General features: G+C 38.4%; 1 protein-coding gene across 2 annotated transcripts; it reads left to right on the top strand.

Annotated features, from left to right (window-relative positions):
• The first annotated feature begins 71 nt into the window (after positions 1 to 71).
• On the top strand, positions 72 to 13,589 carry emp1 (epithelial membrane protein 1). Of its 2 annotated transcripts, XM_073467980.1 has the most exons (6): positions 72 to 405; positions 693 to 765; positions 7,280 to 7,370; positions 9,144 to 9,243; positions 9,704 to 9,844; positions 11,737 to 13,589. In XM_073467980.1, exons 3-6 carry the CDS (start codon positions 7,296 to 7,298, stop codon positions 11,895 to 11,897), a joined length of 477 nt encoding a protein of 158 aa, XP_073324081.1. In that variant the 5' UTR covers positions 72 to 405; positions 693 to 765; positions 7,280 to 7,295; the 3' UTR covers positions 11,898 to 13,589. The 2 variants fall into 2 exon arrangements, with proteins under 2 accessions (XP_073324081.1, XP_073324092.1); XM_073467991.1 differs by lacking the exons at positions 72 to 405; positions 693 to 765 and adding an exon at positions 6,312 to 6,388.
• The last annotated feature ends 46 nt before the right edge of the window (positions 13,590 to 13,635 follow it).

Genomic DNA, 13,635 nt, shown 5'->3' on the forward strand with positions numbered 1-13,635 from the left:
TAAATCTTTTGGCGAAACAATAATTATTTCATTTTAAAGGTGCAACATGTAAGAGTTTTCCACCCTGCCAATTATAAGTGGTGTAGGGATGACGTATTTTTGTAGGCCAACTTGGAAGTTAGCCGAGAGTTAGCATCACGGCGAAGAGACGCGCCTGTTCACCGCTTAACATTATCCTCATGACAGCCCTTTCCGAGAGAAACTGAGGAAGTTATATCCATCTATCTCTTCAAAGCCACCAGATTCCTTCCTCATTTTACATGAGAGGACACGGGAGTCGCATGTCTACCGTTGCTTGGTTGGTTAGTTTGTTTGTGTTATTGTGTAGATTCACCAAAGTCACACAATAACACAAACAAAATAAGCATTTGAGGCAGCGGCAGGCCAGCAACTCTGTTCTGCAAGGTAAATAAAATGTTTTTATCAAAGGAGTCTGGTTGCTTTGAGGAGTGCAATATAACAGCTTTAGTTTCCCTTCTGTCCGACGATGTTGTGTTTTGTGAATTCAATTATTAATATTTTTTTAATGAAATGTTTTTTTTTTACCCTCAAGGTCGCCGTACCATCAGCAGACTTGTATCTCTCTATGATCTCGTGAACATCCACAAAATCTGATTATCCCCAGAAACACACAAACAATATTTTGTTTGAAACCAGCAGACAATACTGAATCTGTCCTCTTTTTTTCATAGATGATCTCCATTTGATATTTTCCAAGTGGGTGCGAAGAGTTGAGAAGACTCCTGATCCTCGACATCTTGTTGGGTGAGTGGTTTGAAAAGTGAAGGTAGTTTGCAGGTATGAGTCATGAGGTGTTTGTTGAAATGTGACTGTAGCGCTTCTTCGTGATTGTGTGCAGATTTACCAACATGCTGCGTCAGGATGGACTGTGAGCCTCAGGCAACGAAAGCTTCTGGAATTGATTTGAAAGGCTCAGAGTTTCAAAACTGACAAGTGACAACTGTGGTAATCGATTGGATGTTGTGGGAAAGTGCAGAGACAGTTCAAAAGGAATCGAGTCGGGAGCTGGAGAGTGTCGGACAAAAGGAATTGTTGTGGGAAAATGTGTGCTGCGTAACAACTTGAGCACACTGTTGCTTTGCTTTTTCTGTTGGATGACTCTTAAAGGCTCTTAAAATACGCAGGATTTGTCAACTGTGTTTATAAACACTTCCAGGTGGTCAAAAACAAGCTCTCTGGGTTTTATTTGATGACCTGGGAATTAAACTCAACAATCAATCTTTCTCCAGAATCACTGACGCCAAGAAACGTCCCAAACACAGCTGACACAAAATAATAAAACATCAAGCAGAAGACAGGACCATGGTGTGCTCCTCTGTTTTATGTCCACTGTTCTTTTCAGTTCAGTTATGATTTACATAGTTCTTCTTTGAAAGCACTTCTTTGACCTGAATGCTATCATTAGCATGCTTACAATGACAATGCTAACATTCTGATGCTAAGCAGTACCTGTTTAGTATCAGCTGTTTCAGATTGTAGCATGCTAACATTTGCTAACTAAATATCATTTACATACATGGCAAACAATACATATGTTGTTTTCCATGTATGCCATCTCAGGTTAGCACAGATAATGCTAACACTTGCTCGCTAAGTATAATGTATACCATGTTGGCAAACTTTGGTTAGCACTGTAGCGTGCTAACATTTGCTAATTAGCATTGAAAACAAAGTACAATAAACCAAAATAATGGACAAATTCAAACTTAGACCAGATGATGGCACTAAAACCAAAAAAGTGACTGGAGGGAAAGTCTGGGGATCATCAAAGTCTTTAGTTAAAATCATCGTGCAAGCCATGAATGATTAAGTTTCATGTCAATCCATCCACTAGTTATATTTATGTAAGTCTGGACCAAAGTGGTGGATGGAGATACTGCCAAATGGCTAAAAATGTAATATGTACCTCTTTTGGAAAGTAAAGGAAAATGTGGTTTTATGTATGTTTTTTAGGCAATCCACAATATATATCTTGATATTTGGAAATCTCCTCAAAAGCACTTCATAAATGCAAGAACTGGGCAACACAATCGAATATCACAATGCCAAATACCTCGATATTGATATTATGATAATATTGTGGAGATGACTGTTGGCGCCTTCACAAAATATTAACACAATGAGATTTTTGAATTAGCAGTAATGTGGATATAATGTCTAAGTGGGTAAAGGCACTAGAGTATTGTACATATTAGAACAAGTTGAACAGTCTGGTAATTTCAGAAATTTACATCGCTGTAATGCAGCCTTAAAAAAAGACAACACCTATGGCATATTATAATTTAACAATATCTTAATCAAATCAAACATCAAGGACAATATCTGGTCTCATATCTCAATAATATGTATCTGTATATGAAATAATATCGGTATTTTGCCCAGCTCTATATTGTTGGAAGGAATTTCCACAAGATTCAATAAAAAATGTGTAGACAAAAACACAAAAGTTCAAACTAGAAATAACATTACTGTCAGCATTTTGTTCCTGATAAATTTCACAATCAGGACTTTTCTGCAGCAGCTGCTTCTGCATAATGCCCTCCAATGGACACCCACTGCTCAGGATGTTAGAGTGTACTTTGTGTAGAGACCCACATGTGGTGATGGGAATAGAAGAACTCCAGTGACTCAGCAGTGACGTACGGGGGGAACCAGCTCTGCTAAGCACCCACTCACCATTCACTGTGAGGATATGACAACCATCAGGGGACACATATAATGGTTTCAATCTTTTCTTCAGACTTATTGCCAGGAGAAAACACTTCCCCTGGTCCATTCCCACAGCCTCCGACAATCACACAGCTCTCGAGTGATTCTCATCTCAGCAGTACTATAATAAAAACCAAGACTTACTCTAATAGCTCTATCAACGCCCAGTCAATGCACAAGGTTATGTAACACACAACTTGTGAGAAAATTATTCACTCTAAAAGAGAAATTTGGTTTCAATTGGTCTGATTCACACATACTACAAGACACTAGTCAGACAAAGCCAGCCCCAGTTTGGGCCTCTTATGTATTTGACTCACAAAGTTGAGCATCTGATTTTCGTCTGCAATCTTTGAAACAACTTTGACTTTTGTTCTGAGAGAATTTCACAAAAACTTTCAACAACCATGATGAAAAAATATGTCTTCTCCTGCAAAAAATAGATTTTAACCTGTTTCTAAAAGTTAGCACATTGTATATTCACATTTGGATGGTTGTGCTTTTGTATACTCCTTGGAGAAAATTCATAGCAGTCCCATTGGCAGGAGTGTGTATCGATGGCACACAGGTGTCACGATACATATAATTCCTGCCAATGGTTTCACACTATTCCACTGAGTTGCCAAAAAATACAGCAATGCGGCAAACAAACAGGGGAAAAGAAGAATGCAAGCCAGTAAACATGGATGTAAATAATGCTGGATTTGAAATACTAAGAATCGACTGTAAAATGTTTCATGAGGAAGGAAATGCAGTCAACACCTCCGGGATATACACAATGCATTTTGGTCACACTGAATGTAAAAATAAGCAACACAGGGCCGTTTTAAGTGAGGTTTTTATGCAAACATTTGGACAGTGGTGGAAAAACTATTAAAAATCAGTACTCAAGTAGGAGTACTGTTACATAACTGAAATATTACTTAATTACAAGTAAAACTATTAAAATACTATTAATATTCTGTTTCTGTTTCTCCAAATCTTCAGTCTAAATTACTCAACTCAACTCAACTCCTGCTCTGTTTTGCTCAGTGGTCGAGGTCACCTCTCCCAACTGCTGCAGAGTTTTTTGGTTTTTGTTCGTATGTCAGGGTTTTCATTGGCCCGTTTGTGACTGGCTATGCTAATCAGCTAAAGGAAAGGTTTAGATATTAATTCAAATTGTACTCAGTAGATTACATGGTGTCATGCATGAGTTAAATTACAAACTTGAAAAAATACTTAGTTACAGTGATTTGAGTAGTTGCAATTAGTTACTACCACCCCTGCATTTCATGTTTCCAGCTGTTAAGTTATACTGGTATATATTAATGTTTTTTTCACCAATATCTTGTTTTTTATACAAAACTATAGAGTGCATACCTCCGCCAAGGCCTAACAATCAATCAAGTCTAATCCAGTGTCAAACCTATAGCTCTGTGTCAGACGCAGGTGTAAACATAAGCTCCTTGGCGGGGTCATAACGTGTTTATGTTTTGCATATGACATTAAGTTTAGGCTATGTGATACCATAGAAAGTAGGAAAAGGGTTTGAGTAGTCTTTGAGGATTCTGGAAATAACATTGAGTGTTGTTAAAAGACCTTCTGGGATTTTCAGTTTATTTCTTTAAAGATAGTTCAGTCCCTCGTTGATGCTTTACAAAAAAACTAGGAAACAGGAGTCTACAGTGTAGATCCACGGCAAACCACAGAAAAAATACACCCCCTTCCTGTTTGACTTAAATCATAGTAGCTGTACGTCCTGTACCTTCTCTGCTCCCGGCGGTGACCGAGCAGTGTAAACTGAGTGTTTGGTTCATGTCTCGTATTATTGTACCGACCACAGATGACCTGAGAGGGAGGGAGTCCGTATAAATACTTATCCTGATATGTTTCCAGGTCAGACTGAGTGAATCTGTACTGTCAACAAATGAGGGAGTGGCCAGAAAGAGAGCAGAGGAGGTAATTATGTTATCTATCCTCATCCCACCTCCAGGAGGATAAAGCAGTCCTCGTAGGAGTGGGATCAGGACTCTCTCAGTCCAGGTGGTCTTCACTCAGAGACCTGAGGGGAAATAAGAGCGAAGAAGTAAGAAAAGAAAAGTTATTTTACTGATTTTATTCTTCTTTATAGAAAAGAAGAGGACACATAACTACTCAAGTTCCTCTCATCTGAGACAGGTGATAAAAGGCTTTACAAGATATGCACTGTCTGCCAAGTAATCCCCTAATAACATGGTATCATTTAACTGCAGCCAATAATGATACCTATCTGACAGTATCTCATTAAAACAAGACACTTTGTCTTGATCTGAAGAGTCGAGTATGTTAATGTTCTCCTTCCTGCTTCTGTTGGCCACCATTGATATCATAAAGGGATTTTCTTGTTCGCTTTTACCCTTTTGTGTTCTCATTTAACAGAGGAAAAACTTAAATGTCAGAAAAAGGTTCCTACATGAGTTGTATGAATAGTATTTCCAGTGGAGGCTCGACCGCTGCTTGTGTTATTAAATGACTTGAATAAAAGTCTCTATAGTTACATTTTCATCCAGATGGTGCCTTAAAAAGATAAAATAATACAAGAGGTCATGCGTAATGAATGGGTCTGTCTACACTTGTATGTATATGTACATGTGTGGAATGACAACAAAGTGGGGAATCTTTTTAGGAGGCAGCATATACATGTGATACAACCACTTTTATGAGTCTTGGCTTCATCTGCAAAAATCAGTGTTAAAAGCAAAAAGATCTGGGCTGGATTATGTATGAGCTCAACATGGCTCCAGTTTCCACAGACCTCCTGTTAAAGAAGAGAGTGCGTCCACTTGAGGCCCGTTAAATTTGTAAATGCATATCTTCCTCTCGGTTTCAGCCGTCCACCCCAAACAAAAAGGCATTAAAAAGAGCTTTTATTGAACGGATTAAACGAATTAAATATTGACATTGTGTTAAAAATATACATATGATAATATCATGTACATTGCCTCTTAAATCATTTTTTTGTAGGTGGCTTGCACCAGTCGAAACCACGTCCACACTAGCCAATAGTTCATCTCACTTTTTCACTTGCTTGAAAACATGTTGGCTGCTGTTGGGGAGATGAAGATGTCTCTGATGTGCACCATCGCTTCTTAATGTCCCGTCTTTGAAGAAGTCATTTAAGGTGCATAATGAGCCGGCGAGCATGTCTGAGAGCAAAAATAAGAGGCACACTTCAACTGCTCTGCAAGACATGTTTCTGTGTGTCTAAAATGATATTTCACATTCAGAGAAAAACACAGCACAGCCAGTTTGTTACAAAGATGGGACACCCAGGTGACAGACTGAACTCATGTGGATCAGTTTTTAAGCTGCCTGTGGGGAAGGTAATTGAAGAAATTAAAGAAAATAGAAGCAGTAACCAATGAAGCAGCTAGAGGTGTTAAAATGGATGATTTTGAAGACTTTTCTCCTCTTTACGCACCGTGTGGAGCCCGCCTGGACGTTTCATTGAGGGGGAAAAAAATTGAAACTTTATGGGTGGGGCTTGGTGAGAGGAAAGAGAGGGAATGGTGAGGGAAAACAGTGGTTGTGTGTGTGTGTATGTGTGCGTGTGTGTGCTGTGAAGTCAAAGCTGGGTGGGTCTACAGTGTTTCACATTCCCAAGTCACTCCCGGGCCGTGCGTTAAAGCGCTTTCAGGTAACGTCTTTTTATCCACGTTGTTTATATTTCTTTATCTTTTGTCTTTCGGAGTTCACGCTGTGAGACTTGTGTGTGGTTTTTTGTTGTTGTTCTGAGTGCGTAAAAGTGAAGTTAAAGCGTTGAGGAGATTTTCAGCAGCGCTTTGCAGAGTTGTACGGATGTGACTGAGAGCGCAGAAAAGTGTGAAATGGACGCGCGACTCCAAACTGTGAACACGGAGCGGATCAGTCCAGAGTTTTTATATTCGGCTGTAAAAGTTTGAAGTTTGTTTATTGTTGTTTTCTGTCGTGGTGTTCTCGCGCTCTTTTCAAAGTTGTTGACTATAGTACAGGGCCTGTGTGTGTGCGCGCGTGTGTGTGTGTAACGGAGCAGCACCCATTTGGGAATGCCCAAACACCGTCTAAACAAATGCGCCTTTCTTGTGAGCGGAAGCAGCCCAAAGCCGTGAAGAAGGAGTCGTTAGGCAAACGGATGAAGTGTTTCTGTGTCTTAGTTCATTTAAGGTGTCAAATTAGAGAAAGTACTTTTTTTTTGTTTTTATTTTTTTTTAAAGAAAAGTGTTTTTTCTGTTCTCTGTGACATCAGATGTGTGTGGTTCAAAAACAAAAAGAAAAAAGAAAAAAAAGTGTGTGAACGAGAGTTGAAGGGCGAGTTTGGACTTGCATGCTACAGCCCCCCCCCCCCCCCCCCTCTCCTCCTCTGTCAGTATGGTTTTCCTTGTTTCAGACTGTTTTTATTTGGGACAGCTGTGTGTGTGAGTGAGTGTTTGTGTGAGTGAGTGAGTGAGTGAGAGAGAGAGGATTGATGCTTCCTAATGATCAAGCCTGTGTTACATAAGTCTGTGTGTGGAAAATACATAATGGGGTGCATCCTTCCTCCTGTTATCAGTTCTTAGAAGGCCACGATGTTGATGCTGGCTGGAATCGTTGTTGTGCACATCACCACCATCATCCTGCTGCTGGTGGCCACTATCGATAATGTGAGTAGATATTTCCTTTTCTGTTCTCATTAAAGGTGCAAGTTTGGAGAACCGGGGAAGTGTTGCACAGGAGCTTCCCAGCCAGCAAATTTTTAGAAGTCAGCCCAGATGTTGTGCTGCAACTCAAAACGAAATCATTTCCCTCGAACACTGACTTCATGTATGCAATTTCTTTAAGTATTATACATAAAAGAAATGCATTAAGTGTAGACTAGGGGTAGACCGAATATCACCGATATTCAGCATTTTCCGATTATCGGTATCTGTTATTTTGCTGTCAGATTGCCGATAATATAAACTAATTTAAAAATGTGCTACTTTGGCTCTAATGCAGCATCTTCTGACACATTGTCCCGCCTACAACAATAGGTACAATTGGTCACAATTTATAGCCTGTAAATAATACAATAAATTGAATCTGCAGAGTAGCTGGTAGCTAAAGGTTTTAAAAAAAAAATGTTGTGGTATGAAGTATAAAGTAGCAGAAAATGGAAATACTCGAGTAAAGTACCTCAAATTGTACTTAAGAACAGTATAGTAAACTGTACTTGGTTTATTCCATCGCTGGCTGTTTGAAAATTTTGACACAAAGAGTTTTATTATTATTTATTTTAGTTTTCTGTCTCCTTGATTTGAAATAATCTGTATCAACCCTGAAAAAGCCGTATCGCTCGACCCTTAATATGGAATACTTGCAACTTGAAAAAATTGCATGAACTTAATTTAAGCAGACCAAGTTATTCATTTAGTCACATCAACTCATCATGTTTGAAATACTGTACTTTGCATTAAATTATATACTTCATGAAGAACTTACACAGAATAAAATGGAAATTGAGCGTGAACCTGAAGTACACCAGAAGTGCCAGACTCGGCTCATTACCAGCGCTGGTGTTGGGCCAGGATGGCTTGTTTTGTGAATTGCTATTGTACCTTGACGGGCCGGGGCTAGCTGGTTAGCATGCCAGCATCAGTAGATATCTCTGCAACACAATACACAGATGTCATTACGTCAAAACTGTTGTTTCTGCACATTCTGTCGATAACTTTGATAATGTTTGAATTTTTAAAACTAAAACTCTTACATATTGACACTTTTAACACACAACTGTCATCAGAGGAAGAACAAAGAGGTTTTTATATGAGTAAGTAAGCAAATACAAACAACTAAAGCCATATGTGTTTAACTATGGAAGCTCAGGTCAGCATGTGTCATCAAACCACTTGGAAATACCCAGGAATCAAATGTCTGAAGATTCGTACTGCTACCCACAGACAGGGTTGCAACAGTAAACGTCAGTATTGCGAAATACTGTCAACATTATCAGTTGCAATGACCCTTAAAGGAATGAAAACAGACGGGTTTCTTGTTTTTGTTTTAAAGAAGGTTTTATTATAATTTCATAAAATATCATGTCCTGACAGACATTAAACCTGATATGTAAGTTGATATGCAAGTGTGCACAGTATGATAAGTGTCAGTTTTCATATCATGGTATACCTTAAAACCAGCACACTACTGCAACCCTATCCACAGTGTTGCACAAAGACTTTCATCAAGCTTTACATGATATTTAAAATCTGACACTGAGTACGTCTGTCAGCAGGTGCATGTGTGCATGTGTGGGATGATACGTTTTAACACTTAATTGTTACAATAAATCTGCAAAACCTTTACTGAATATCTCTTTGTTTGCATGTGATGCAGCCTCTCTGTGTGCCTTGATGTTTTTGATAACTTGTGTTCATTCTTATCTGCCTCTGCGTCTTCAGGCCTGGTGGATCTCTGATAGTATGTCGACTGACCTGTGGGGCAGGTGGGAGATGTCTAACTCAGTCTGGCACTACACCAACCTGAAAAACTACCCGGATGGTAAAACTCCCCAAATATTTCAGTGAATCAGATTGGTGATATGAGAGCTGTATGATGTAGATACGGACAGGATGCTAATCAGGGCGTTGTAACTGGTCAGAATTGGTCTTAAACGACCAGGAAAAACTGTTTGTACAATTCTACAAAACATAAGTTAACAGTATTATTTTTATGAATGTTATAGTATTTTTTAATGCTAGTTTTGTCATCCAAATGACAACAAAGGATCTAAACACTGACATACTACATATATGTTTTGACAATCTGAGACATGAACACTAACATTTGTGTAAGATACAAAATCACACATGAAAACAACCAAATAAGCCGCCTATTTTTAAGATATTGTCTATAAAGATGATTTTAATTAATGTTGGTAGTATTAACAGAGCAGTTATAATGCAGGTTGCCGTGTTACTGTGTTGTTGTGTCACTGACTGTGTGTCTGTTCTGTTTTCAGAGTATCTCCAGACGGTTCAGGCCACCTCAGTGCTCGCCTGCGTCTTTTCCATTCTGGCCTTGTTTGTGTTTGTGGCTCAGCTGTTCACTCTGCCCAAAGGCCAGAGGTTCACCTTCACTGGCATTTTACAGCTAATCGCCTGTAAGTAACCTGAAGTCTAAAGTCTGACCTGCAGGTGTGAGGAATATTGATTTATTTGCCTGCTACTTAGAGCTGAGGTCTGTGCATTTCTATGGACGATACACGCTTGAAGGGAAAAGGGAAATGTTAGACCTCAGTATTTTTCGACCTGTATTTCTGTGTAACTGTGAATAATCTTATCAGATTGGAATGAGCATAAAACGTTTTAGCGTCTGACAGAAAAACATGATAAAATGAATTCATTTTCTCTCAGAGGAGGTGAGTTGGAGCAGAGGAAACTAGGAAACTTTGAGAGCATGTCTGGACCTCCATTTAAATCCCTTACATGACATTTGACACAAAGTCTGTGTAAGCAGAGCTCAGCAGCAGCATGTGCAGCGTGTCTGCATGATAGTGTTAAAACAAACATGGATACAAGAGGTTAGGGATTTTTCACTCATGTGCGATCCACATTCACGAGTCTGCAGATTTTCAGTTTAACCAAAAACTACAATAACTGTTCGACCTCAGGCCTCGTGATTGAAAATCACTGCAGTGGAGTATAACCGTCCGTGACTTTGGATTAATCTTCTCCAACTTCAGCCTCTCAGTCTTAAATGTCACACTGAGATGGTGTTTTCAGAACACGTTGTTCCTGAAAAGTATTTTTTGGTAGAATTGGTTGTAATAAGATGCCTGAGCAGGAAAAAAATGTTGTTCCAATGTGGCTGTAACCAAAATCGTCCCTCGAGGTTAGAGGCTGTTTGTAAAAAAGGGGTGCAGAAGTGATTGTTAACAAATGTTAGCGTGCTCTTAAGAGCTGCAACAAATGACACCATTATTGTGTAATCTTTTCTCAGTAAATCAATTCAGGGTTTGTGAAGTGAAGTAATCAAGCCCACAGTGACATGTTTAAAAATTGTATTTTGTCCAACCATCAGTAAAAAAACAAGTCATTCAGTTAACTTTTATGTAAGGTTTAGAAAAAACAGCATATATTCATATGTCACACGTCGTGACCTGGGAACGATTAGTACCCCTGTACTAATCGAGTACAGGGGTTCAGCTCTTGTGCTAATATAATGGTCTCCAACATAACCATCATATTGTGAGAACTGTGGGAGGATAGTAGGATAGGGATGAGTAGACCAGAAGTTGCAGAAGTAGCAAACTCCTAACCCAAAAATAGATTTATATGCCACGTTTCACACTAGTTTGTTAAAAGAAAAGTCTGCAAGCCTGCAACCAATCACATTCCCCACATGCAATATATTAAGACAAATAACAAACATCAATTTCCCATCTGAAAGTCAACATCCAAAATAATAAATGAAGCTAAAGAGGCAAAATACTGTACATTGTAACAACCATAAAGGTAGTAAACTGTTTACATAAATGGGTCAAAAGTAAGTAAGTAGGTCCCTACAAGCACCAAAAAAGCAGTGAAGAAAGTCACACCTGCAAGTTAGACAATGTGTAGCAGTTTGCTTGCAACTATCAAAGCTTTAAATCTGTCATCAAGCTACATAATTTATTATGAAGCTTTTTATTATCCAAATACAAATTAAATGAATTCACATTCATACCACTGATTAGGGTGCTTTGTTAGTACATAACCCTATATTTAAAAACAAGACTTGTTCATGTAGACAGAAGACCTGTAAACTATAATATCTCTCTGTCACAAAACAACTAAATAAAGAGGGTCTATTATGGATCATCTTTCCCCCCGACTAAAGTACATAAAAAAACATGCAGATAACGTACAAGTAATGGGATTTTAACATGTATCATCATGTTTCTCATTTAACTGTGATTGCAGTGGAACCATTCTTATTCATGAGCCTTAACTTATAATACAAAAAAATCATGACTTCTTAATGTGACAGTATTCCTCCTTTTCTGTCCTGCAGGCCTGTGCATAATGATAGCAGCCTCAATCTACACGGCCGAGCTTCACGCCAGCGAGACAGTGGGAAGCTATGGACACTCCTACGTCCTGGCCTGGATCTCTTTTGTCCTCACTCTTCTCTTAGCGATCACCTACCTCGTCCTGCGGAAGAAGAGCGAGTGAGACGGGAGGAGGAATGAGGGTAGATCTGGGATCCTATTCCCTGTTTGCATTTGGGAAATTAAAGAGTAGGATTTGTTTCAGAAATTGGAGGGGAAAAAAAACCTAAAGATTGTGGAGCTGCAGCTGGGAAAATGGGGGAATGATGTTCAATTGCTAACAAGAGCCATTTGTTTATATTTTGAATATTATACATTGAAATGGAAATCATGCTTATATTACATGAGGACTGAACTGAACTGACAATATGGGCTACAAGATAATGCCTTTATAACAACTATCATTAATGTATAAAAGTATATTTATTCTTAATAAAACTTTAGTTCATAGTTATGTGACTGTTAACAATGAAATGCTTTATAAACTTTTTATTAAGCCATTGTTTATTGTCAAGTTGCAACTGATGTTTCTAAATCTTTACATTGCAATAAAAGGCTTGTAAAGTATTTCATTGTTTGTAAACAGTCAAATAAGTTAACTAAAGTTTAATTAACTATAAATTTACCATTTATTAATGATGGTTACTATAAAGTGATACCAAATGATGTTTGTGATCAGGAATGTGCGTCCTTCGTCTTGGCAGTATAAGCGTACAGTTATTAATAAATCAATTATTTCTATTGTCTTTCAAAAGGTAGTTACATACAGGTTTGGAGAGCTCAGTACACACCCACCAGAACTGTAAAAGAATAGTTCAACATTTTGAAAAAAATACTTATTTGCCTTCTTGCAGAGGGTTATATCAGAGGCTCAACACCCAACTTAAATCGGTGTGTTAACAGACAGTTTGTGTAGCTTAGCATGAAGACACTTAGCCTAGGTCTGTCCAAAGGAAACAAGATCCATTTATTTCCAGTCTTAATGCTAAGCTAAGTTAAGCTAGGCTGCTGCTGGAGGTACTATAGCTTCATGTTTACCACATAGATATGAGAGTAGTATCAATCTTCTCATCTAAATTTCTGCAAGAAAGAATTGATTATTTCCCAAAATGTCAAAACATACCTTTAAAGCTCCTTTTGGCAAATGCTGACACTTTGGGTTTCCCCAACTCATCAAACACTGGTGCTTTTGGATGGCGGCCGACCCGACCGACAATCCCAAAGCATCAGTATTACTATCTCACCAACAGGTTGACCATGTGGGAGAAGAGAGTCAGCAAAAGCCCTTTTGAGAAGTAGTAGTTCAAAATATTCCAACTAGATTTAAGTGCTTATCACCCTGTATTATCACGTCGTGAGGCGTACTACTGCAGGTTTTCTGAGTAGAGGAGTGAAATAATACTGTACACGGAAGGTACGGCGTGTTGGCAAAACTACAGCATTCCTGCTGCAGTACTTGAACAATCAGGAAAGACAAGCCTTAATTTTCAGTACAAGTAGTTTTAATCATGTATCGTTATTTTACATTTGAAGTATAGTGTATCCTTTCTTTAATCTGTGTACATTGTAATCAGTATATTTTTGTAACTTTTTGTATTGAGTGTTTTTTTTTTTAACCATGTTTGATTTTGTCTGTAGTTGGCTGCTATCATAAGAAAAGTACATGCAATTTGTACAAGTGAACATTAAGTGAACCAGGGATGGAGGACCATGGTGTTATATTTCACCATATTTCATAACTATGCAGTAGAAGGTTTTGTTTGTAATTACATTGGAATTTAAGCCATATCATTTATTATTAAAACAAATTATATCACCAAGTCTTCATGCGTCACCTGAATGCAACAAAATCCAAAACAGTC

This window comes from Pagrus major, chromosome 1 (genome assembly GCF_040436345.1).
Source record: "Pagrus major chromosome 1, Pma_NU_1.0".
In the NCBI taxonomy this organism is placed as follows: Eukaryota; Metazoa; Chordata; class Actinopteri; order Spariformes; family Sparidae; genus Pagrus; species Pagrus major.

What these genes read in the sequence shown, in the direction of transcription:
- emp1 (XM_073467980.1), top strand. Translation starts at nt 7,296, where the DNA reads ATGTTGATGCTGGCTGGAATCGTTGTTGTGCACATCACCACCATCATC. An exon ending in CCTGAAAAACTACCCGGATG is followed by an intron (nt 9,244 to 9,703) that starts GTAAAACTCCCC and finishes TTCTGTTTTCAG; the next exon opens with AGTATCTCCAGACGGTTCAG. An exon ending in CATTTTACAGCTAATCGCCT is followed by an intron (nt 9,845 to 11,736) that starts GTAAGTAACCTG and finishes TCTGTCCTGCAG; the next exon opens with GCCTGTGCATAATGATAGCA.